We start from the raw sequence: 23,127 nt of genomic DNA, 5'->3' as shown, positions 1-23,127 counted from the left end.
ATCACAGCAACTTCGCCCAGCTTGCTTAAAAACTCAGACCTCAGCTCTCAGAGATTGTGATCCACAAGCAGCAGGATTGTGGTCGCAGACCGCCTGCCATGTTTTCACAACAACAGGAACCAGCGAGATGAGGCGGACCCAATTTTGCCCGGAGATGCTTGAGGGAGCTGAGGACGAGTCACAGATGAGTTCCAACATGTAAAAAACACAAAGCAGCAGCTCATTTAGAGTTACAGGTTAAAACCTCCACGTATAAAAGGTGTTTGGTTTAATAATTATTTTCACAACATGTCCTGTGGAGGCAGGATGGCTATAATTCGGCCTCTTAAAATTGTAGCTGACACTTCTGAGTGGTTTAGGGCTGCATGTTCTTGATATTTAACCGATGGTTGCTTTATGTGTTTTACATTTTTGTGTTGAGTTCTGTTAGTTCTGTTAGCTCATAGTTAGCATTCAGGTGGAGCTGAGGAGGAGTTCGCCGCCCGGTCTATCCTGATTGGGTGGTTAGGCTCTGCACGCCCTGCACCCAAAGAGATCTATTAATGTAATAATGATTAAATGGTAATAAAGACTGTAAACTAATGAGAAAAATATTTACTGAACTAACAAATCAGGGAGAAGGAGGGCCATTTTCCCATAGACTTCAACACAGTCTACCTTCCTTTTGCCCCCTGATGGTCACTTGGTCAAACGGAGGCTTAAGGCTTTTACGGACACACACAGTGAGTTTTAACATGTAAAGGAAACTTGTGTGCTTGGATGTGGTGCCACGCCCACCACTGACGTCACGGTCCAGAGACGCGTTAAAAAAGCAAACCGTTGATAAATCTGTTGATTTATTCATTTTTTTATTTTAACCAAACTCACACGAGACTTCCTGAAACGTGAAATGATGAAACAGCAGCTGATTCTTTATTTTGTAGTAAAAGTTAGCCGGTTGTTTAATAGAAACCTTCAGGCAGACTGCGGTTCCACATGCGGTGACTCACATGTCTGCATTTATTTTTATAACAAGCACAAAATCCCCAGCTCAGGCTGCCGGTGCCGGGTCCGGCGGTGAACCGACCCAGCTGCTGAAGCCCAGCTCAGATAAAAACCAGAATGTTTTTGAGCCCCGCACAACGAACGGAACATCCGGGAAACGCTGCTCCGATCTGCAGCAGACCTGGAATGTCTGCTTCCTCTTTCCGGCTCCTTCCGCCCTGCAGACCCGGCGATGATGGAGCAGCAACCAGCCTCGTGATTGGTGGATGCGGCCGGCGGAGGAGAAATGTAAACCCGTCCGTTGTGTTGCATCGGGGGGGTTAAAAACTGAACGCCCCCCCTTTCCTCTCGTTTTTTTATTTCCATCCTCTCTTCCTTCAATGACAGCAGCAGCAGGAGCCAGCCGGGCGGTGTGCTGGGCAGCTTCCCCCCCAATCGGTACCAGAACGCTCTCCCTGCGGTAAGAGCACCCCCGATCGACCCCCCTCCTCCAGGAAGGGACACAAACATGCACACAATGCACAATGGTGCCGGCCGGGGGCCGCCGCGGCCGCTCTCAGACTAACCCGGGACAGGGAGTCGCTGCCCGGGCTTTGCTTGACAGCTGCGGGGCCAATGGAAACGTGCACGGGGCCAGCTGCGCGCGGCTGCGGCCAATGGAAAGGTGCGAAATGCGGATCTGGTTGTGGACCGTCCGGGTCAGGTTCGGCTGGCTGCGGGCTGACTTCCACCTGATAAACACATAAAAAGCTGTTTGTTTTGTTGTGTTTTTGGGGGGCTGCTGCAGTAGCCATTTTAGGTAAGAAGCGTCCTTTAAGTTTCTTTGGACGCGGAGGAAAAGGTGTCTGTGTTGTGTAGAAGAAGTTGTTGTTGTTGTTGTTGTTGTTGTTTGTGCAGGACTCCTGCATCCAGACTGAATGAACTCCGGAGCTGCCGGTGTTTTGTGGATTAAATAGAAATTGCTCAGAGTTCCTCCCCCTCCTCCCTCCCTCCCTCCCTCCCTCCTCTCCCCCCCCCCCCCCCCAGTCTCCCCCCTCCCTCCCCTGCCTGCTAATTTTTTATGCATTTTTCTAAACTGTCATGGCGATTTTGTGTCCTTGGAAATAAAAAGCGCCAGCGGGGTTTTTTCGGATGTCTCGCCGGTGAGACCGTGTGTCCGGCGTCCGGAGCAGGTGAGCGGTTCTCCGGGGAGGCGGGGGGGTTTTATCTGCGGGGACGTGTCCCCGAGAAAGGGAGTTTTTAGCCGCCGTCCACACGTGTAAGGCAGCGGGCTGTTTTAATGTATTTACACCGGCGATGCGGTGACATTACAGCAGCTAGCGGAGGCAGCTAGCCGAGGAGTAGCCGCGGCTCGCTAACACGAACCGGGACGCGGTGTCTGCTGGTCTCCGTCGGGCTTTGCGGTCGCTGTTCCCCGGGCTGTTTTTTCATCCGGAGTCGCAGTTTCTCTCGCCGGGAACTTCTTTTTTCTCCCCCTCTCTCTCTCTCTTTCCTCCCTCCCTCCCTTTTGCTAGCTTAGCTCTCCAACTTGTGGCAGACCAGCGGGGGAGCTAGCCGAGCGCTAGCCCCTGCGTCGGCTAGCCGGAGCCTCAAAGAGGGGTAAGCTAGGCGGTTAGCCCGTTAGCCGTCCGGAGCCCTCCGGAGCTCCCGGAGCCAGGCAACCGGCCTTTGGTGCGGGGACAGCCCGGCCATCCGGCACAGTTTCACCTGGCCAGGTGGAGCGACCACCGGGCAGCAGACAAAGGGGCCAGGAGCTAACCCTCTCCGGGGGTCTCTTTCCTTTATGCCTCCAGAGGTGAACAGGCTTCGGGATGCTGTTGTCCTGGACTCAGGCTGTCTGCATGTCCTCTAAAACACAGCTCAGATCTATTACAGGTCCAGTTTTTACATAAAGGTGAGGTTTTCTTAAATGAAAAGTCTCCCTCAGTGCTATTGTTCCTGATGTGGAATTTACATTTATTAATCCATACTTCTTAAGATTCAGCAGGTTTTAGGCTTACACAATCAATATGTTATTTAGAATTGTATTTATACCTGAAGGAAATGTTGATAACAGAGGAGGAACATGAATACAGAGAAATACTGTGTCAGTCTGGGTTATAACCAGAGGAAATCTGTTTTATAATCTCAGTTTTGTGTCTGAATTAGTGTTGATCAGCATCTTAATTACCTGGCCAGGTGTAACAGCCCCGAGCAGCAAACAAAGGGGCCAGGAGGTAACCCCCATCTGGGGTCTCACTGTTTTACACTCGAAGCCTCTAAAGGTGAACAGGCTTCCGTTATGTTTTGGGATTAGGATGCTGTCGTCCTGGACTAAATCAAGCAATATTTATTTTATTTAGCAAACACTCCTGTTGTGCTATTGTTCCAGCCTTCCCAACCAATGTAGAATTCACAATTTTTTTTTATTTATCACTTCATTTTCTTCAGAATCAGCAGGTTTAGGCTTAATGAGTTACAATACTATGAAAATTAACTTGATCTATTTTACTGTAGAAAAAAGCTCAAAGGTGAGATATAAATATCAGGACATTCAGGAGCTTAGTTTCATAGAAGTTCATGAACTCTGTGGCTATGAATCATCTTAAATTATGTATTTGTGAATTTTTAAAGCACTGCTGTGTTGCTGTGGAAAGTGCAGGCCTTTTCCTTCTCCATGTCTGTCTGATCTGCTGGTTTGGGTCACGTTGAGCAAGGAGTTGCTGGTTGAATTCTCTGGCCTGTGTGGTTTTCCACTGACGCTGAAGCCACCTTGTTTTGCCTTAGTGGTGTTGTGCGTCCATATTCACCTTGTGTTGGAGCGCCTTCCCTCCCACAGCTAAAGCGAAGAGCCTGTTTGAAGACTCCAATCTGAATGTGTCTGTCTGCCTACTTGTTCACCCATTGTTTGACACTTTTCACTGCTGCTGCATCATCGAAAAGATGACTGAAGTAGGATTTCAGACTTTTGTGCACAGTCTAACACGCCAAGTTAATTCTAATTAGTTGTAATCATTAAAAAAACTACAAAAAGAGGATGACTTGCATGCAGTCCTAATGCTCTTACTGATTTAAGCGTAGTACTTGATAGCAGATGTTTCTCAGCTGCGGTTTGTAGAGAAAACATGAGTCGGTGTTGTGACCTTTCCTTTACAGTGCACCTTTACCGTGCTTATGTTTCATTTGGTAGTAATATGTGTTTTTAGCACTAATACTCCCCTATTATGTTCATATCTGACAATTAATATGGAGTAAAGTGCAAAGGCCATTTCCTGTGTATTCCTAAAAGTCCTCTGAGATAATTAATGAGTTCTGATTTCTCCTTTTTATAATGTAGGGGATTCATAGGGGATGAAGGTGAAGCTCTGCAGGTTCAGCAAACCCTCTTTCCTAATTTAAGCCCACAGTCTGTAAACGTCATGCCATTTTTCCTCCTTAAACTACAGAATCAGCTCTTTCTAAACTGACTTCCGTGATAAACTGATCAGATCTGGATCAGTCCGACTCTCTGACTCCTTCTGTGTGTTTATCCATCCATTCTCATCCTCCATCTTTGACAGTGGTGTCTTGAGTCACGTCTCTACATCGGATGCTCCTATTGGCTTCAGTGGGTGATGTCACAGCCAATCAGAGAGTCTCTGGATTAGTCCTGTATGTTTGTGGGTTTATTGTGTTGACAGAATAAAGACAATTTGGAGCTGACTTTTCATCATTAATGAGCAGAACTCCTGATCAGATAAAGATAGAAACTTCAGATCAGCTCTAGAGTGACCCAAACACGAGAGGAACTTTTTTTTTTTTTTTTTGACTAGTTCTTGTTTTCTAAGCTTCTATCACCGATTAGAAAGACCACAGTCTTTAGTTTGGACTGAGTGGTGGTGACTAAGAGACATTTAAAAAAAAAACAAAAAAAAACACAGAAAGTAAAAACAAAAAGGGATGCTTAAACAGAAAAGCCTTGATGCCACTCGAAAAGGGTTAATTCAGGTTAATAATAATTACATTGTGGTGAGATGATTCTTAAGGATGCCCTGTCTGCACGACTCAGTTGGTTTTGATGTGTCAGGAAAAAAAGAAACTGTAACTGTGACCCAATTAGTGAGTACAAATTACTGTCAATCGGTCTCGCTTTTTAAAAAGCCACTCCCAATTAGACTTTCCAAAGATGCAGCTGTTTAGTTTTCTTTCAGCCAATATTGTCTCACTTGTTTCCTATTGTGTGTTGCCTTGTGCTGCTGAGGTGTGTATTGACAACACACTCGTGACCTCACTCACTACTTTTTTCCCAGGGTGATTAAATTTTAAAAATCTGCACACAGTGAGTTTGTAGTTATCGTTATGTGCATTGTTGGCACATCACAAGGCAGTGTGGCCGATAATTTAGTAAAAATAAAAACAAAACACTGTCTTCCCACCTTGTAACAGACGAGGTGTGTGATGCTGGGACAGTCTCAGGTTGTCGCAACACAATTCATACCTGTTTTTGATTTGGCACAGAATTCAATATTTGGTCTAAACATCACTGTAATCACTCCCTGATTGAGATATTCAGTCCTAATGAAGCTACATTTGTCCAACTTTATTTAAAATAATAACTTTATTTATGGGACACCTTTTTAAAAACTGACTTTACTAAGTGTTTTTACACACAAATCAGAGAAAAACCTGAATGTGTTAGTAAGACATAAAAGAGAGATGACAAATAAAATACAGGGGCAGATAGAGCATAAAGCACAGTATGTATCGGTGTAATTGACAGACTGTACCGTCCGATCAGGATACAGTACAGGAGCAGGCCAGATCCACTTTATCCTCCAAATATAGTTTCTACTGATCTTCTTCTAAAATCAGAAATTTTCAGATTCAGTTTTGATTTAAATGCCAGAAACACACTGAACTAACTGTATGTACTGTAAGACAGACAATGTGAACCTTTTATATTCTCTCTGCAGTTATTAGTCTACAATTAATCTGCTTAAAGGCCAACATTTCATATTAAAGGTCCATTTAAACTTCCCCAGTGTTTTATTTTGGAGGTTTGATGTCCATAAGAAGATATATTTGTGGTTTAAAGAGCCAAAAACCATCTCATTAGTTTTCCATCTCCTCTTTCAGGCTTTTCTCTGGAGCTCCAATAACAACAGGTCAGTCAGCCAATCAGAAGAGAGGACATGATTCTCTCTTCTGATTGGCTGAATGCTTTCTTGTTGATCTAAGAAGAATATAGCAGATTTCATGTAAACATTTAGAGAGACTACATCCTGCAGGGTTTGGGAACATGAGTGGCGGGGGGGGGGGGGTGACTGTTGTGACATCACAAAGTTCAAGAAGTCCTGACTTCTGGTTTTAAGGTTCAGTTTCTGAATCTGGAATGTGAGCATTTCTCTGGACTAAGACCTTTGAGATTTTGACTGTATTAATCCAGAACCTGGACCCGATTTAGAATCAGAGACCACGTGGAGGTCTGCCTTTAGACCGATGGACCTCCAAATCATTTACAATGATAAAAACCAGGCAAATTAAATTGTGTTTCTTTGTGGTTTAAGTCATTACTTTGTCTTTGTTTTCTGGCTGGTTGGTTCGTCCCTTCAGAGACATTTGTGCTCGCATTGGGAATCTCACTTAAAAAAAAAATTGGGACATTTTGTGAAAATCAGACACTCATAAAAAAAAATAAAGGTATAAATATTTTCTATAATGTAAAAGGAGACTTTGGGGGCGTTAAATGACTGTAACGTACAGTTGGGGTTTATATTGTAAACTAAATTGATTCTTAGTAATGCGGTAAATCAGATAAAGGCTTCAGCCTGATGATGAAGCTCAGTGAGCGGGAAAAGCTTTGGGATTTAGTTTTGACCTTAAAGATGGTCAATCATTGATGTAAATATGTCAATGTCACAGCTCTGCAGCCGCAGACTCAGTCAGCTGGATGATTAGCTTGAGGAAAAGGTGAAAAGTGTGTCATCAGGAGAGGCTGCAGAGGCTGTACGGAGATTTGGAGGTGATTAGTGATTTATCTGATTAATAGGAGAAAGCTGAGTCTGGTGGCGTCGTAACCTGAGCCAGGTCCCCTCCTTTGTTTGTTCCCTCGTGGGAGCATCGCACAGCTGAAGCAGGGACGGGGCGAGGAGGAGCCCTGTTCCATTTTAAAGACACACTCCCTTCTTTGTGCTCACACACACACACACACACACACAGATTTGGGAAAACGGGGCTGAATTTGGTTTGATGTAGTGCAGCCGGCTGCTCGTCCTCGTCCCTCGGTGAGTCAACCCTGATGATTCTCAGGTGCAGCAACAGTTTGGCTCTTTGGTTCCTTTGTGCAAGGACAAGTGGCTGAGTGAAGGGAATAAGGTCACTGAAAACAGAACAGCTCTCTCCACTGAGGAGGATGGGGACGATTTCTGTCTGAGTTTGCTGAAAAAGGTTGAAAAATAAATCCTGCAGCTGATTGTTTAAATAAACGAATCACTGTCAACTCTTTCAGGTTCTTAATTTGTTTTAAAAATGGCACTAAGTATTTAGATATGCAATAAAACCAGCTCACATGTGTTTGGGTTGTTCTAGAGCTGATTTGTTTCTGTTTGTCTTTAGTTTCTGCTCATTCTTTGGAGCAGTAATTGTGATTGTTTTTTTCCCTCTCGCTGTTGACACATCAGAGTAAACTGATAAAGGGAGTTAGTTCAGATCTGGATCAGTCTGACTCTCTGACTGGAGCTCTACTGCTTTCCTTCTGTGTGTTTATCCATCCATTCTCATCCTCCATCTTTGATAGTGATGACTAGAGACACGTCTCTCCATCGGACGCTCCTATTGGCTCCCAAGTTTTTCGTGAGTTCTTGTTTTCTGAGTGAATATCCTCGAATACAGGGAAGAGTCTGCACTGAATCACAGATAGAATTAGCTAAGGTTGAACTGATTCTGAATATGTGGAGACTTGGAGAAATTTTATTAAAAAAATTTACTTCATAAGGAAAACCGTGAATGGGTGAAAAATGAAGAAGCCATTATGTGTCTGTAAAGGCAACAGATCGGATGAAAATGAGGGTTTTTGACAGCTGAAGTCTTTTACTATCTCATTTCAGATCTGGCTCTGCCTGAACAGATGAGTTTCGGTGTGTCTTTGTGTTTGTTGGTTTGTGTGTGTGCGAGTGAGCGGCTGACGTCTGTTTTATTTCTGGAAACATCAAGCTTGCATCAATATTCATGGCTGCCAGGTGTGTAGAAACATAACAACTTGGCAGAAAACTTGGACAAATTTTTTGTTGCTGAGATTTAACTCCTCTTGTAGTTTTCAGGGGGAGCTTCGTGGAGGACAGGAAGTCCACACCTTCTTTCTTGTGCTATTCCCGTTATTCTTGCACCTCATGTCGTGGCATAATTACTGCAAAGCCACAGGAGTATTGTAGCAAATCCTCTGTCACAGCACCAGGACTCCCACTGATGCTGAGGAAGTCCTGATGCATCAGCTGCTGTCGGAGCCGAGCGACTGGATTCAAATCTGGTTGTTGGTTATCTCTGAAGATAAAAAGTGGGTGGGATCTGATGTAGGGCTGTCAGGTGTGTGTTATGCAAAGTGAGGTGTGTTGAGGTCAGCTTGGATGTGGCTGTGGGGGTTGACTCCTCCATGACATAAGAACATTTTGTCATTTTTAAAGGTCATTTTTATGGCATTTAAACTGTATGAGACTGTCGGCCTTTGATCGTGTCTGTGAAGCTAACAGGTAATGGCTGAGTGTGAGTCCACAGTTGTTGTCCACAGTGTAATGGTCCTGAAGCTAATTTTTGTTTTATTTTTCTACCATTAAAAAGGATTCAAATGTCAAGATAATGAAGCATTTTATTTAAAACCTCAAGGAGAGCGGAGCTGAAATTTAAAAACTGGGTTTATTTTCACTTCTCACTTTGAATTTGATTTCACTTTCAAATTACAGTAATTTTTATGTTTTAACATTCACTTTATTATGAAAAAGGCACATCATGATCACCTGATGTCGGTCAGTGATAGTTGAGTGGTTAGTGCACACAGCACGTTATTGCAACGTCTTGTGTTTGACTGTTATTTTCCTGTCGACCCCTTACTGTCTGAATAAAGGAATAAAAAGCCCCAAAATATAGTAATTACCAGATGTGTGAGCACATATGAATACATGGCAGCACGGCGGAATAGTGGTTAGTACTGTTGCCCCACAACAAGAAGGTCATGGGTTTGGTTCCTGGTCTGGGGCCTTTCTGTGAGGAGGCTGTGCCTCTGTGGGTTTCCTCCCACCGTCCAAAGACATCCTGTTCAGGTTAATTGAGTTTAAACTGCCCATTTTCCCAAAGACTTGAATATGGTCTAACTTGCCTTCACAGCTGGTGGCGTCGCCCCCTGATGGTCATCAGATAGAATGAAGCTTTATGGTTCCTCGAGTATTAAAACATGAGTGGAGAAGTTTTTCTTCCTCACTGTAGCTTTTCCTCATTGCTGTGGTCATGATGGATGTTCAGCAGAGCATCAATCGTCACATCAGTCACAATCTCGTTCTCTTCACTTGCAGTTACATCACATTGTCGACAGTAGAAGAGTACGTTGTTGGAGTGACGATGACGTGTCTCACTTTAAAAGATGGCCGTCATGAGTCTGGTCCAACGCTGCAGGGACACAGGTGGTGGTGAGCGTCTGGCCACCGCCGCTGCACAGTAACGGACCACAGATGCTGTTTTATCAGCCTCATGTTAATTAGCGTCCAGACACCCCTGCTGAGTGTGGGGTCGGAAGAGAACAGGAAATGAGGAGAACCTGCTCTGGAATGTTTCTATAGACGCATGAGGAGGAGAAAAAGAAGACCTTTCGTGAAGAATTGGGTTTGTTGTTGCCTACAACTGAGTAGTAAAGTTTAAACTGGAGAATCGGCTTTTTCAAACAAGCTTTTCCATTTGTCCTGTGCGTTTATCCATCCATTCTCATCCTCCATCTTTAATAGTGACCTCTAGAGTCATGTCTCTACATCGGATGCTCCTATTGGCTCCGGTGGGTGATGTCACAGCCAATTCTGAACATGTGAAGACATTTTTAAAAATGACGACTTCATGAGGAAAAACACAAAGGGATGAAATCTGAAAATGTTTCTAATGCAGCAATGTGGCAGTAAAAAGGTTAACGCCTCGGTGCTCCATCATGCTGTCTCTACCGGCCTGTCACAGTCCGTCCTCCAGACAAAAACAAAACCAGCCGAGGTCAGCTGGTCAGCAGCAACTGAACTTTCAAATTAAAACCCTGTAGCACCTCATGAATAGATAAGAGCCCTGAGGTTAAAGGCAGATTGTTTCCGACGCATCTTATCAGCAGAAGACAAGCGGTGAGTGTTAAAGTGGTGGAAAGATGTCTGTCACAGCTTCCTGTTAAGACTTTCAGAATAAAACCAGAGCGGGAAGTATATGTTGTTGGTGTATTCTATCCTGTTCTTTATGGGGAACTAAGACATCATTAGATAGCCAGAGTTTATCTTGTTTGCTTATTTACACGAAGTTGGGAATCAAACAGGAAAATAAGTTCAAATATACATTTTTCAGGACAGAAAAGATGTATAAATCCCCCCCCCCACTTTGGCCAGTCATTAAAAACTTATTAGATGAATCAATAAAGCAATAAAGCATCGAATAAACAACTTCTACAGAGTTACACTTCTCAGTGGATCTTCTTATTTTGATAAAAATTTGATGATTGGAATTCCATGAAAATACTTTGAGCACCTCCTTTAATAAGAGATAAAGTAGTCATACTAAAAAGAAAACGAAATCTGGAAGTTTGTATTTTAAAAGAAACTCATCAGTTGAAGTATTTACGGACTAAATGAACAGTCTAAATTTCCTGAACAGGAGATGCCTCCTGACCTGTGGAGTTGAAATCATTTGTAAAAACTTTTTTTTTTTTTTTTTGCATTTTAAAAGGATCTGATTGATTTGATTTAAAAAAAAATAAATAATGTTTTAAAGTCTCCACTAAGACACTTCCTGTTTTCCATTAATTCATCGGCCAAGCTCACCTGATCATTTCACTGGTCTAAAACCAGACGGGCAGCGAAAACAGTCTTTAATCCTGCAGATTGAAAGTTAATTTGTTAACCTAAGCATCCCTCCTTGTAAATGCAATGTTGAGTTTGCACTATGAGCATATAAAACCATGGACCCATCTGCTGCTGATGTCTGAGTCTGTGCTGCTCAAACAGTGCTTTGCTGCTGCTGCTGCTGATGATGATGATTTTTGTTTTGCAGACTTTGGCAAACAGCCTCAGGTCTGTGTAGATGGAAAACGGCCGGCATTCACTGTGGAGCTGGTGAAAACGGCTGGAAAAGTATCATCTGTCTGACTTTAGTTGGTATGGAGTGAAGCACTCAGACGTCTCAGCCTGCAGCCAGGGGCTTTGACTAGAGAAAGAGTTGCATAAGCTGAAGTATCTGCAGGGAACCTTCACGCTTTCCTGCTGCAGGAAAGAACCCCCCCCCCCCGCAACCCAACCGTCCCAGTATGTCTTGAACAACATACACACCACTTTTGTTGTTTCAGTTGGTGCTGTGGAGGTTCTGGTCAACAACCGTCATCCACCAATGGTTTTCCCATCAGATGCTGATAACTGCAGTCCCTTCTATTATCTAACTTTCACCTGAGACAGCAGGTTGTAACGACACTGAATGGACGTCACATCTGCGTATTTATACTTTGTCCGGTGTCCTCATGTTCGGTCCATTTAGGTCACCAGGCTCAGTCTTTATATCCCACATCCTGGTGGTCCAGAGGGAAAATTGGGAAAACATGTGACCAATGCAGTTTTTAGCTGCTCGCTGATGAAAGCATCAGATCTGTGTCACATGTAGGAGGGAAAAACTGAATTAAGATTCCTTCAGCGGGACTGCAGATTTGATCCTCGTTTAACTAAACTGAAAGTAGAAAAAAAAAATTACAGCAAGAAATGCTGTAAATATACAGACTGCCCATCAACATAGTTACCTATAAACAACGTTGGTGGGAAAATGTCCCGACTTCTGTTGATTTACTTATTTTTAAATATGTGATGCTACCATGTGCAGCGTTGTCTCAAATTCAGATGTTCTGATCTAATGGTGTGAGGACTTTTTTTATTTTTTTTTTTCCTATTTTGAACAGCTTTACAATGAAAGTGACATTCACATCCACACAGTTCAGTGTTTGCCCAAGGACACGCCAACCCTCTGCACCCTGAGTCACAGCTGTCATAAAACATATATTTCCACCTTATACCTGTACAACATCAGTCTTTGAATAAGATAAAGACTAATTGAAAGTCTGTAACTATTACATCAGCTAATATCAGGACTTTATCGACTTTTAGCTTTTCTGGGAGTCTTAATGTAGGCTTTCTTTGTGTTTCTACTTCCTTTGTGCTTGGGATTGATGTGACATGAGTGGTATTTGCCTTTGAGGTAAAGGGGCGGGTGCATTGGACGGCCTGGTGGAACGAGTTGCTGTCCCACCGTCAGACCAGTTTTTGAGAGTCCCACCAGCCATTCAGAAGTTTTTCTGGCTGTGTAGTTTTGTCCTGGATGTAAAGTTTCTGAACGTTGTAGCAGACCCATTTTGAGCTGACATTAAAATGACTGCAGTTGAAATATCAAATCCGGAGTGTTGACGGGACACCTGCCACCTTCAGCTACAAGTAAAGAAACCTAACAGAGGTTAGAATCTGATTTCTTTAACCCCTGAGGGGAAAACAGGAAAACATTTACTCTTTCATTTGCACCGATGTGCCGAAGCCTGGTTGGAGCCACTGATAGACACCGAGTTCACCTTAACCAAACTCACTCACATATTTGTCTATTTTCTGATGTGGGTGTGAAAGTGTGTGTCTGCAGCTCAGATGGTTCATACCAGGAGAGACAGGTGTATGTCGGCCTATTAAATCTAAACTACTGGTCTAAAAATGGCAGCTGGTCAAAGCAGACGTGTCTGACAGATGGAACTGAAATGTTTATCGTCCACTTGATATTTGCACATCAGCAATAACTGAGACTTTGGTGCACACATTCCAAGTAATTCTTGGTGGAGGAGTTAACTCATTAAACACTGACATGATTTCTGAGAAAGAGGAAATTAATTTATGTAATTAGTTAGTTTATGTTTATTCATTATAACTAAACACGAAATGGGAATCGTCATCACAGTTCTCTTTTAGTCCTGGAAGGGATCTCTTCAAAAAAAAAAAAAAAAAAAAAAAAGTCCAACCAACAAATCAAAACATAAAGATGTTCCAAACGCAGAGAACTCACTCTAAATGAAAAGGTACCAACCTAAAGAACGTTTGTGATGTCATAACAAAGCAGTCACCACCCTCAGCTGTGCACTTAAGCCCCGCCCACCATGAGCATTTTCCTAAATTCTTTATTTTTGTTGGCTCCCGCAGAAAACAAGCAACCAGTTAGGAGAGAGGATCAGAGCCAATCAGAAATAAGCTGTAACATTCATTTTTGTCTTTTTTCTTCATGATAAATGAGACTGAAGAGACTAAAGATGAGATGTGTTTTAGTCAAATATATGTTCTTATGGACATCAACCCTTCATAATAAAAGACTGGAAACATTAGAATATGACTCTTTAATGTAACTCTGCCTAAATTATTAAATCAGTTGATGAATGATGAAGTACTTTATGCTGATTTGCAGTGATATGCAGAACTCTTCAGCATGCGCTCAGCAGGGGCTGGTTTAACTTTTCACTGATGATGAAAAACGTGTCCTTTTTGAAATATTTTCTGGATTTTCAAAGGGCAGATCAAACTGACTGACCATATCGAGATCCGTTTTCTGCAGCAGGGATGTTTGTGACGAACACAGGCCCAGCCAAGGTGCTAACACTGCCATTGTGCTGGAGTTGGAGTTGCACTGTAAAGACTGGACATTAAAGCTTCTAGTAGGCTCTTATGTCATACAGCCATACTGCTCAGTGCTCATGGGAAACCACGAAGTCCTGCAGTGCAGATCTTTGTGGGCGACGGCAAGCATCTCAGTGTTCAGAACAATCAGAAAGCACTATGATGTGGACCAGAAGCATCCTGTGTTTCTTTTTCTCACGTCTTTTTCGGCTAAAAGTTTATTTTTTATAAAAATGGAACAATCGGCAAATGAATAGATTTATTTTGATAGCTGATGTTGAAGTAGAATTGTTTCAGAAGACGATTGATTTAAATTTTCAATCTGAGCTAAATCTGCTACGTAAACATTTCTTTAACAGATTGTGTTAATCATGAAACGCTGTTTGTGTCACCGTGCTAATACCGAAGTAGGAGATGGAAAACGCCTCTGACTTTCACACACTTACAGCACTTATCACTTCCTGTTCTGCGTCTGTGTTGGGAGTGATTCACATTTGATCTTTCTCAGGGGGGAAAACACTTGTCATGTGATCTTAAGAAGTCATGTAGTTAACAAACACAGGCTGTTCTTTAGACTATCAGAGACTAAAAATGACTTCACTCGGGTTTTGGTTATTATTTTCATCTCCTGGTTGTCCTCCACATTAATGTCTCCGTTGCTCCATCAGCCAAATACAATGAATAATCTGTTGTACAGAACTGCAGGTGACGGCACCAAAAAACACCACAATGATGTTAATGAGGTGAAAACTCAACAAATCGAATCTCCTAATTATTGCCTCAGCCTTGGTGTTTACTAAAGCAAAAATAGGTCAGTTACCTCGATGATTACCTCGACGATACTACGACTTTTCTCCAGACGTGGGATTGCTCATGAATTTGTTGCCATGGTGACCCCTGCTGTGGGTGTCATGGCCATGTTAATCATCAGCTGACTATTTTAGATCCAGTGCAGGAAAGACTTTCCACTTTTGAATCACCAGCTGAAGTTTTTGTTGAAGTCTCTTGTGGATGCTGGAGGTTTTAGATGGAGATCAGGTCTGTTCCAGGATGGAAACCAGGTGAACACCACACCTGATGAATAATGAATGTATTGAAAAAGCATCAGTGGCCAATGAGGAGATTGTGAAGCACAAAGCAAATTAGTGCAGGATTAAGTATAAATGTCAGATTTTATTTCATTTCATTGTGATGTCGCTTTTTGTGACCTTTAGTGAAACGAGTTGAACTCGTCGGGATGAACGGCAGACACATGTAAAAGTGACTCTTCAGTGTTAAGCCAGCGGTTGTTGTGTTTTTAGGTGTTTGTGTTTGTGCGTCATGCCTGAAACAGTGAATTTTTAGATAAGATTTGAATCTGACCCTTTTGACTGGAGAGCTTCTGCTTCAATTGTGTGTGTTTTCGGCTCAGCAGGTGAATGTTCTGGATCTTTGATGCCTCCAGGACTGAATGTGAATCAGGTTTGTTCCAACAAACCTTCTGATGCTTCAGTCTCCTTTGGATTTCAGTTCTTCCCACATTAAATTACAGTGTTTTTCAGACATTCTCAGACCGAGAACTTGGCCACTAAAATAGAATGAAACCCACCAACTGACTTCAGAAAATCTTGCTACAACTAAGCAAAATTGCAAGACAGCAAGCAGCGACATTGTACTTACACTTGTGAATGCTGTCCAGATGTCATTGAACGCACCACACGTGTCAGTCTGCAGCTACGTGTCGGCAGTCTGTTACACTGAGTGCAACAACACATCAAAACACACAATTAAATCTGAGTTTGTTCTGGTTGAATCTCCTTCACATGCTCCTTTGTGTTTCAGCCTCACTGTCCTGCGTCTGCAGGAGCTTCACTTTGTTTTCTGAGTATTTCTGGGACTAATATCAGTCATCTCCTTCTCTGTTTGCAGATGCAGTGAAGGGATAGAAGATGAAAATACACAAAAAGGACAAGCAGCAGGTTTGTATTGTCTCTCATACACATGCATGCACACAAAAAGTGGGTCATAAAAAAAAAAGCCCTCTACACAAGAAGCAGCATGTCATTTTGTTTTTAAAGCTTCAGTCTCATTTTGGACATATTCACGAACCCTTTAATGCTTCACTCAGCTTAACCCCACATCCCAGGGACAGTGTGTCCTCCGTTACTGAATATAGGACACAACTGCAGTGGAGACCAAAAAAAACAAGTTTTATTAGTAAGATTTTATTTACAATATAAGTTCCAGGAATTAGCATCCCTTCCTTTTTGGTCTGTTTCCCTCTAAATTGAGCTTCATTTAAGAAATTAACATCATGTTGTATTGAAGAGAGAGACTGAGACTGAGACCATAAACTCATTAGAGAGGAGGAGGGACATTTTCCCATAGACTTCAATACTATCTGACTAGCAGTGTTGCCTTCTGATGTGCTGTATTTTCTGCACAGTCAGCCAGAGACAGGTTGTCTGACTGTAAAACCATGATGACTTTGACTTATTTCATGTTGAGGTGAACTGGTTGTTTAAAGAGTTTGTCGTTGTCGTGATTTTTTACACTTGGCATCAGTTCACACAGTTGTTGTGTGTCTATTTGTATTCAGTGCAGGTTTCAACTAAACGTGATTTTCAGAATTACTGATGCTCCAGTCTGATGCCTGACTCTTATCAGCTTATTAAACATACTGGGTACAGTTCAAAGGGGACTGACTCGCTTTACAATGTTGTTTCCAAAATGAGTTTTATTAAAAGAAACAGAACCTGAAACCGTGTTGGCTTACAGACAGACAGGAAGTGTGATTTGTTGTTCTTCTGGCTCAGAGTCGACAGTATGTTGTCAATTGTCAACCTGGCAGACAGATGTTGTTGTTGTTGTTGTTGTTGTGTAACTTGATTTGATGAAACCTATTATCAAGCCAAGCAGCCTGAGACCTGTGTGAGGCCCATTGTTGGGCCCGGGGTCGGATGCACGGTGACCCAGCCCTTAGCTTAACACCTTAACCTGGCATCAGTGTTAAAAGGTGTTTCTCTGATCCGACCTGGCGTTGTCTGAAAGGCAGCAGCAGCATTGATGAGACTGCAACCCTCGTGTTCTATATTCGTGACCGAGAGGGGGTGTGTGTGTGTGTGTGTGTGTGTGTGTGTGTGTGTGTGTGTGTGTGTGTGTGTGTGTGTGTGTGTGTGTGTGTGTGTGTGTGTGTGTGTGTGTGTGTGTGTGTGTGTGTGTGTGTGTGTGTGCGCGCTCCTTGTTTGTGAGGCTGTTTTATTGATTCATAGGCAGTGTGATTGCAGGCAGCCTCCCTCAGCTGTGTTCAGTCGGCTTTACTGAGCTGGCAGAAGCTGCTACACTGCAGCACGTCACTGTGTGTGTTTGTGTGCACGCAAAGGAGTCAGTGTGTGTGTTGTTTTGTTTTTTTTGGGAGGATGTAGTCATCCATGTAAGGACATTGAGCCGTGAAGCTCGTAAGTGTGTGTGTGTGTGTGTGTTCAAAGTCATGTGGTGAATGTTGTCAGTCATGTACGCACATTGAGCTGCGCAGAGTGGGAGTGAGGGAGAAACTGCATTCGTGTGTAGTTGGTCACACAACAACATTCAACCATGACGTGATGCCACTACGTTGTGTATGTTGTGTGCATGTGTGTGTGTTCATGTGTGTTTGTAGTGCTGCAGCTGCTCCGTTGTCATGGAGATGGATGGCTGCAGCTCTGCTCATTAATAAGCTGAGCCCCAGAGTTAGCGTAGTGGCTAATTTTAGCTAGCTTACCTGTACCTGCGTGTTTTTTATGTGCTAAAATGTTTGTTGTTGGTGCACATACAGGTAAACAAACATTCTCAGGTTCAGGTCCCAGCAGCTCTTGTACCTTGTACCAAAGGTCAAAGGTCAGTGCGCTTCCTTTCAGATTCTTTTTTTTTTTTCTTTTTTGGGGGGGGGGGGGTGAAGAACGAGATTGAAGGGCAGAGAAGCTGGATGAGTTTGGACTGAATGTGGTGAGTTGTTCTATTTTAGTATTAATCGAAAAGCTGCTCTGGTTTGAAGGATGATCACCTTCTTAGTGTCACTGTTGAGATGACTCACTCTTTGATTTGAGGAGCTCGGATCTTCTTCTTCACATCCGCAGCTCAGAAACCAGAACAACTGAGTTTCTCTGTGAAAGAAATTCTCTACAATTTTATGTTTGTTTTTTTTTGTTTTTTTTTTTGGTTAAAATTTGAGTTTCTCTCATAATGCTTCAGAGGCACTGAGGAGTAGAGTCATTATATGAATGACTAGTTTGTGAGTGTTGTGATCAATGAAATGAGTGAAGAGTAGTTAGTGATGGAATCTTTATTTATTCAGGTAATTTCAGTCTCTCTTCACGCTGAGAAGCTGCTGAGTCAGGGTGAAAACATCAGTGTTCACATTGGATCTTTTTTATTTTTCCCAGATTAAATCCTGTCCGAGCAACGATCTACCAGTCATAAACTCTTCAGTGTGTTGTGAAATGTTGGGAGGTTCACTGTTGTTTAAATTTCCTTGTCGCATGATGCTGGCCACTGCCCTGATATGAGAATCTGGAGTTTACGGCCAAGAATGACTAAATAACACCGATATATTAAGGAAAGACAAAGTGCTGTAACTGTGATTAGGGAAAAAACGGGATTTGGTCTGTTCACCCCAGCTGGTTTCTAATTGGTGGGAACGATGGTAAGATGAACATTGTTGATGCGTTGGATATGCAGGTCAACACAGATAAATATTGAATGGCTCAATATTTAAAATTACAGACTCTTCTTCTTTCTTTATGGAAACAATTCAGGCTGTAAGTTCTACTCAGATCAGACTCAGGCACCAACGCCTCTGATCTTCAGTGAGAACAGTTTAATGGACATTCAAAGGGGGGGACACTTCGTCCTTTCTGTGTCAGGTGAAGTTTGTGGTATCATGCTAATGTGTCCTACTTGGCGAGCAGTGATCCTGTTGTGTTACTCACTCCGATGGCCTAGTTACACCCATGTCCTTCATCACTGCACACACGCCACACTTTCACTTCATTTTTTCTTCTTCTGACTTTTAGTGGAAAGCACATCTCATAAAAAGATCATCTGGAATCTTAAATTATATTCCTCTAAATTATGAACTGATTTAATAACTGCTGATTATCCCCGTTCGCCCCTTTAAGGAAATCAGGTCAGATCAGATGAAGCCAAGCTGGTCTTTTATTTTGGTAAGTGGGCTAAAATGTGATCCCTGTCTTGTCCCTTTAGTGGCTCCCAGTCCTGGACCGCTGACCCACCCCCAGATAGCAGGTCGTAGTCCTCCGACCTGCTATGACAACAGCCGTGCCTCCTGAGGTGGCAAAACTACAGTGACTTTGGTTGTCATGGTTACAGCAATAATCTAAATTTCTATCCTATAATAACCTACATCATATAATAATTTACCATAATAACAGTCATGCCTTTGTTGGGTTCAGAAAAAGATCTGGGATAAAGCAAGTCCTTCCCCAGTGTAAAGATATATCCATCATCATGGTGATGATGATGATGATGGATAATAGAAGCAACATCAATAGCTTTTGTCACTTGGGAATCAAACAGGTGTCGTGTCCCGTCTTCATCCAGACTGCTCCATAAACTGTGTCACTACCACCATATATCGCCTGCCAGCAGAATGATGGGGTCACAACCTGACCTCTGACCTCGCTGCTGTAATTTTGCACATAAAACTCAGCTGGTCCACCTGAGCAGGTGATATATCGTGAACCTCCACATCCAAATTAAAGCCCTTTTTAAGTGAGCTCATCAAAATAAAGAAACTTTCAGTCCGTCTCAGATAAAAATGTAAACTTGTTTAGGATATTTTATCTAAAATAAAACCGACCAAAATCTTCGAGAATCGTTAAGATTTAAGTCCTATGTGGTTTAGCTCAAGTAGCGTATTTGGTTTTTGTTAAATATTTTCAGATGTTTTTCCTTTTTTTTTTTTTTTAGTTGTCCAACTGTGCACTCTGTGTTTTCCCAGAAAACTCAGCTTCAGGCCAGGAAGTTTACAGGAAGTATCTGCTTTTCAGATTAACACTCCAGCCTCAGAAATGCTTCTGTTTCGATCCTGAGGAGGCAGAAACTTTCCTTCAGCTCCACATTAGACAGCTGAGCTGATGGGCTCAGATGTTTTGGAAACCAGTGATCAGTGATTGGTTAATGTTGGTAACCATCATAACGCCATGGAAAATTCAGACAGTTTAAATGTTAGTGTTACCTTAGCTTACCCAGAATAAAACTCCTTCAGGAGCGCAGACGGGAGCGCAGACGGGAGCGCAGACGGGTGGGCCGACGGGCAAACTGATGGATGGACAGACGGATGGACAGACGGGCGGGCAGACGGGCGGGCAGACAGGTGGGCAGACGGGCAAACTGACGGATGGACAGACGGGCAGGCAGACGGGTGGGCAGACGGGCAAACTGACGGATGGACAGACGGGTGAACAAACGGGTGGACAGACAGACAGTTAGACTGATGCAGGTGAAGCTACAGATGGAGTCAGTCCGTCCACGAGACGGAGACACAAACAGTCAGGAGCCTTTGGCAATGAAAGGGTTACCATGGTGACCATGTGTTTACGTCCGCCCCCCTGCTCCCTGCAGCTTTGGCACGGAGAGCCAGTTTCCTTGGCAACAGCCCCAAAACCCCCCCAACATCCCCTCCTCCAAACCAACAGGCCGTTGAGCTTTGTGTGTGTGTGCATGTGTGCGTGTGTGTGATTCATTCAGATGTTCCTCATACCTGTGTGTGTGTGTGTGTGTGTGTGTGTGTGTGTGTGTTAGAGCATCTGCATCGGCCTCACCACACAACACAACATCATCCTGAATCTTCCTGCACAACAGAAAAACAAACAAACAAAAATACACATGAACCTGCTCCACGTCTCTCCACACACACACCAGCTATACATCAACTGTGACACTCTGACAGAAATACTCTCTCCATATGAGGATTTGCATGTAGACACAAACACCAGTCTGACCTCCTCAGTCCATGTGGTCTCTGGTTTCTCAGCCGCTTTTAGAGCCTTTACCACTCTGCTGTCATAGTGTGTGTGTGTGTGTGTGTGTGTGTGTGTGTGTGTGTGTGTGTGCGTGTGTGTGTGTGTGCGTGTGCGTGTGTGCGCACATGTGTGTGTGTGCGCGCCCATGTCGTCGTTAAAGGCCTCCGAAGCGGTCAGACTTGGCTTCTGTTTGCCCTGTTCAGAGCTCGACCTTCTCTGATCCAGAAGTTGCATGCAGTCACCGTAACCAGCCAACGTTTGCCCGCTTTCAGAAACCGAGTTGTTTCCTCTGCCAGGAGCGGGAAGGTGCTACAGTTTGTGTCGGTGACATTGGTGCGGAAACATACGGACGTACAGTCTCTCACATCACGTACAGATGGACGGAGCCGGCGAGAAGCAGAGCGAGGCGTTTGCCAGACGGCAGGCCGAGCTGTACACAGAGCTGTTTGTAGATGAAACAGTTCGACAGCTGGTGGTCGTACCTGTTTATGAACATCGAGACAAACTGCTACTCGTGATTCTTAGTTGTTTTTGTTTTTTTTGATCGCAGCAACAAAACTGGATCTAGAATTGAAGGTGCCGTTTTTTTTAACTGGAGTTTTATATTGAAGGGTTCATCCAAAAGAAGATAAATTTATCGTTTAGAGAACCAAAAACTTTCACAGTGTAGATTTACATCTCCTCTCAGGTTTCTCTCTGCAGCTCTAATAACAACTGGACAGTCAGCCAATCAGAAGAGAAGATCTGACTCTGGAATGGTCAATCACACAGTAGCCCCGCCCCTAGCCCCACCCCTCCTTCCTGGTCTGTTTCCCTCTAAATGGACCATCATAAAAAAATTTACATCGTGTTCTATTGAAGACTGTAAACTACAGAAAAAAACTAGAAAACCATAAACTCATCAGGAAAATGTTTACTGTGGAGGAGGACGAACATTTTCCAATAGACTTCAATACAGTCTGACTTCTTTTACAACCAGCCCCCTGATGGAGTGCGGCAACAAACTTGTGTCTGTCTGTGTATAAATGATAACTACAGGTCGGAGAGAGTACACTAATGTAAATAACAAACGCAGCCCCACAATTATGCATCAGTGGCAGTTGTAAGTCTGACGGCAGCAACACAAACAGTAACACAACCTTTAATGTGAAATGGCCTGGCAGCAGACGGGACTCAGCGACTTCACACACACACTGCAGTATCCCAGCTTATTGACTCTTCTGCCCTTAAAACAACCTTCAGATGGGATATAAAGGCTCATCGCTCTGATCCCTCCCAACACTCAGCTGCCATTCAGTGTTGATCGATTGAAAACATTGACAGATTATAGGCTGATTCTCCGTCAACAATCTGATTACTTCATTAACATCAGCTCAGTTGAATTTCTGTCTTGTTGCAGGTGTGGTGGATGTTGTTGGTCGAACATAAGTCCACAATTTGCATCCTGTTTCAGATCTAGTTTTATTGTGAAGGTCATGAGAGGAAGTCAGAATCCTGACAGCATATTGAGGAATCATCAGTCGCTGTTGGATCTTTTAGCTCTAGATCTGGACCCACAGGTGGACGAACCCAACCCTCCACACTCGTGGACTAAAGCTGAACCGGTTTATGTGGTCCTACACTGAACTCACTGAGGCTGCAGAGCAGAACCAGGGCTAAACCAGGCACGTTTAAAGTCAGCGTGTCAGGGCCCACAGGGGACCGGTTGGGTCTACGTGTTTGGTCACGTTATCAGTTATAGATCACTTTTGCCTTTTGAATCTCAGGTATCCGGTCCTGGTCAGGATCCAGTTGCGATGCCTTCAGGAGATGTTGGCTCTGTAAATCTGGTGTGTCCAAGAAGCTGCTGCTGAGGCAGGAAGTGAAGAAATGATGAATCTTCTGTCAGCACAGACTCAGATCTGAGTTTTTTTAGTCTTGAATAGTGAACAGGACCGGTGGAGAGTGCTATTTGCCCACATGCTAAGCTGACCCTGAAGTCCACCTACTACTCATGAATATTTATGGTTGTGAAGTCCTCATGCAGATTCAAGAGCTGTATAATTATAATTCATCTCACAGAACATCCAGCACTTCTCACTTCCTGCCTGACGACCTGGAGCTTCCTTCCTCTGCATCGCTGCTCCGTCAGCACTCCAGACGTCGCCGTGGTGGAAACGCCCATCTCCCATCAGGCACTGCTGCTGCAGGACTTTCCTGGCATGGCTGATGTAATGAGGAAGCAGCAGCAGCAGAGCAAGCGTTTGAGCTCCGTCAGGTCGAGCTGCTGAAGCATT

The 23,127-nt window shown here is 43.5% G+C and overlaps 1 protein-coding gene across 1 annotated transcript in view; it reads left to right on the top strand.

Moving 5' to 3' along the window:
* The first annotated feature begins 2,047 nt into the window (after nt 1-2,047).
* Nucleotides 2,048-23,127, top strand: part of LOC115043708 (chromodomain-helicase-DNA-binding protein 6-like) — a 59,835-nt gene continuing 38,755 nt past the window's right edge. Inside the window, 2 exon segments of the mRNA XM_029502369.1 lie at nt 2,048-2,156; nt 15,759-15,808. Coding sequence (XP_029358229.1) covers nt 15,779-15,808 — 30 coding nt within the window. The 5' untranslated portion in view covers nt 2,048-2,156; nt 15,759-15,778.

The sequence above is a fragment of the Echeneis naucrates genome, chromosome 5 (assembly GCF_900963305.1).
Source record: "Echeneis naucrates chromosome 5, fEcheNa1.1, whole genome shotgun sequence".
NCBI lineage: Eukaryota > Metazoa > Chordata > Actinopteri > Carangiformes > Echeneidae > Echeneis > Echeneis naucrates.
The sequence above is the reverse complement of the archived record's forward strand: the minus strand, read 5'-3'. Positions and strand labels throughout refer to the sequence as shown.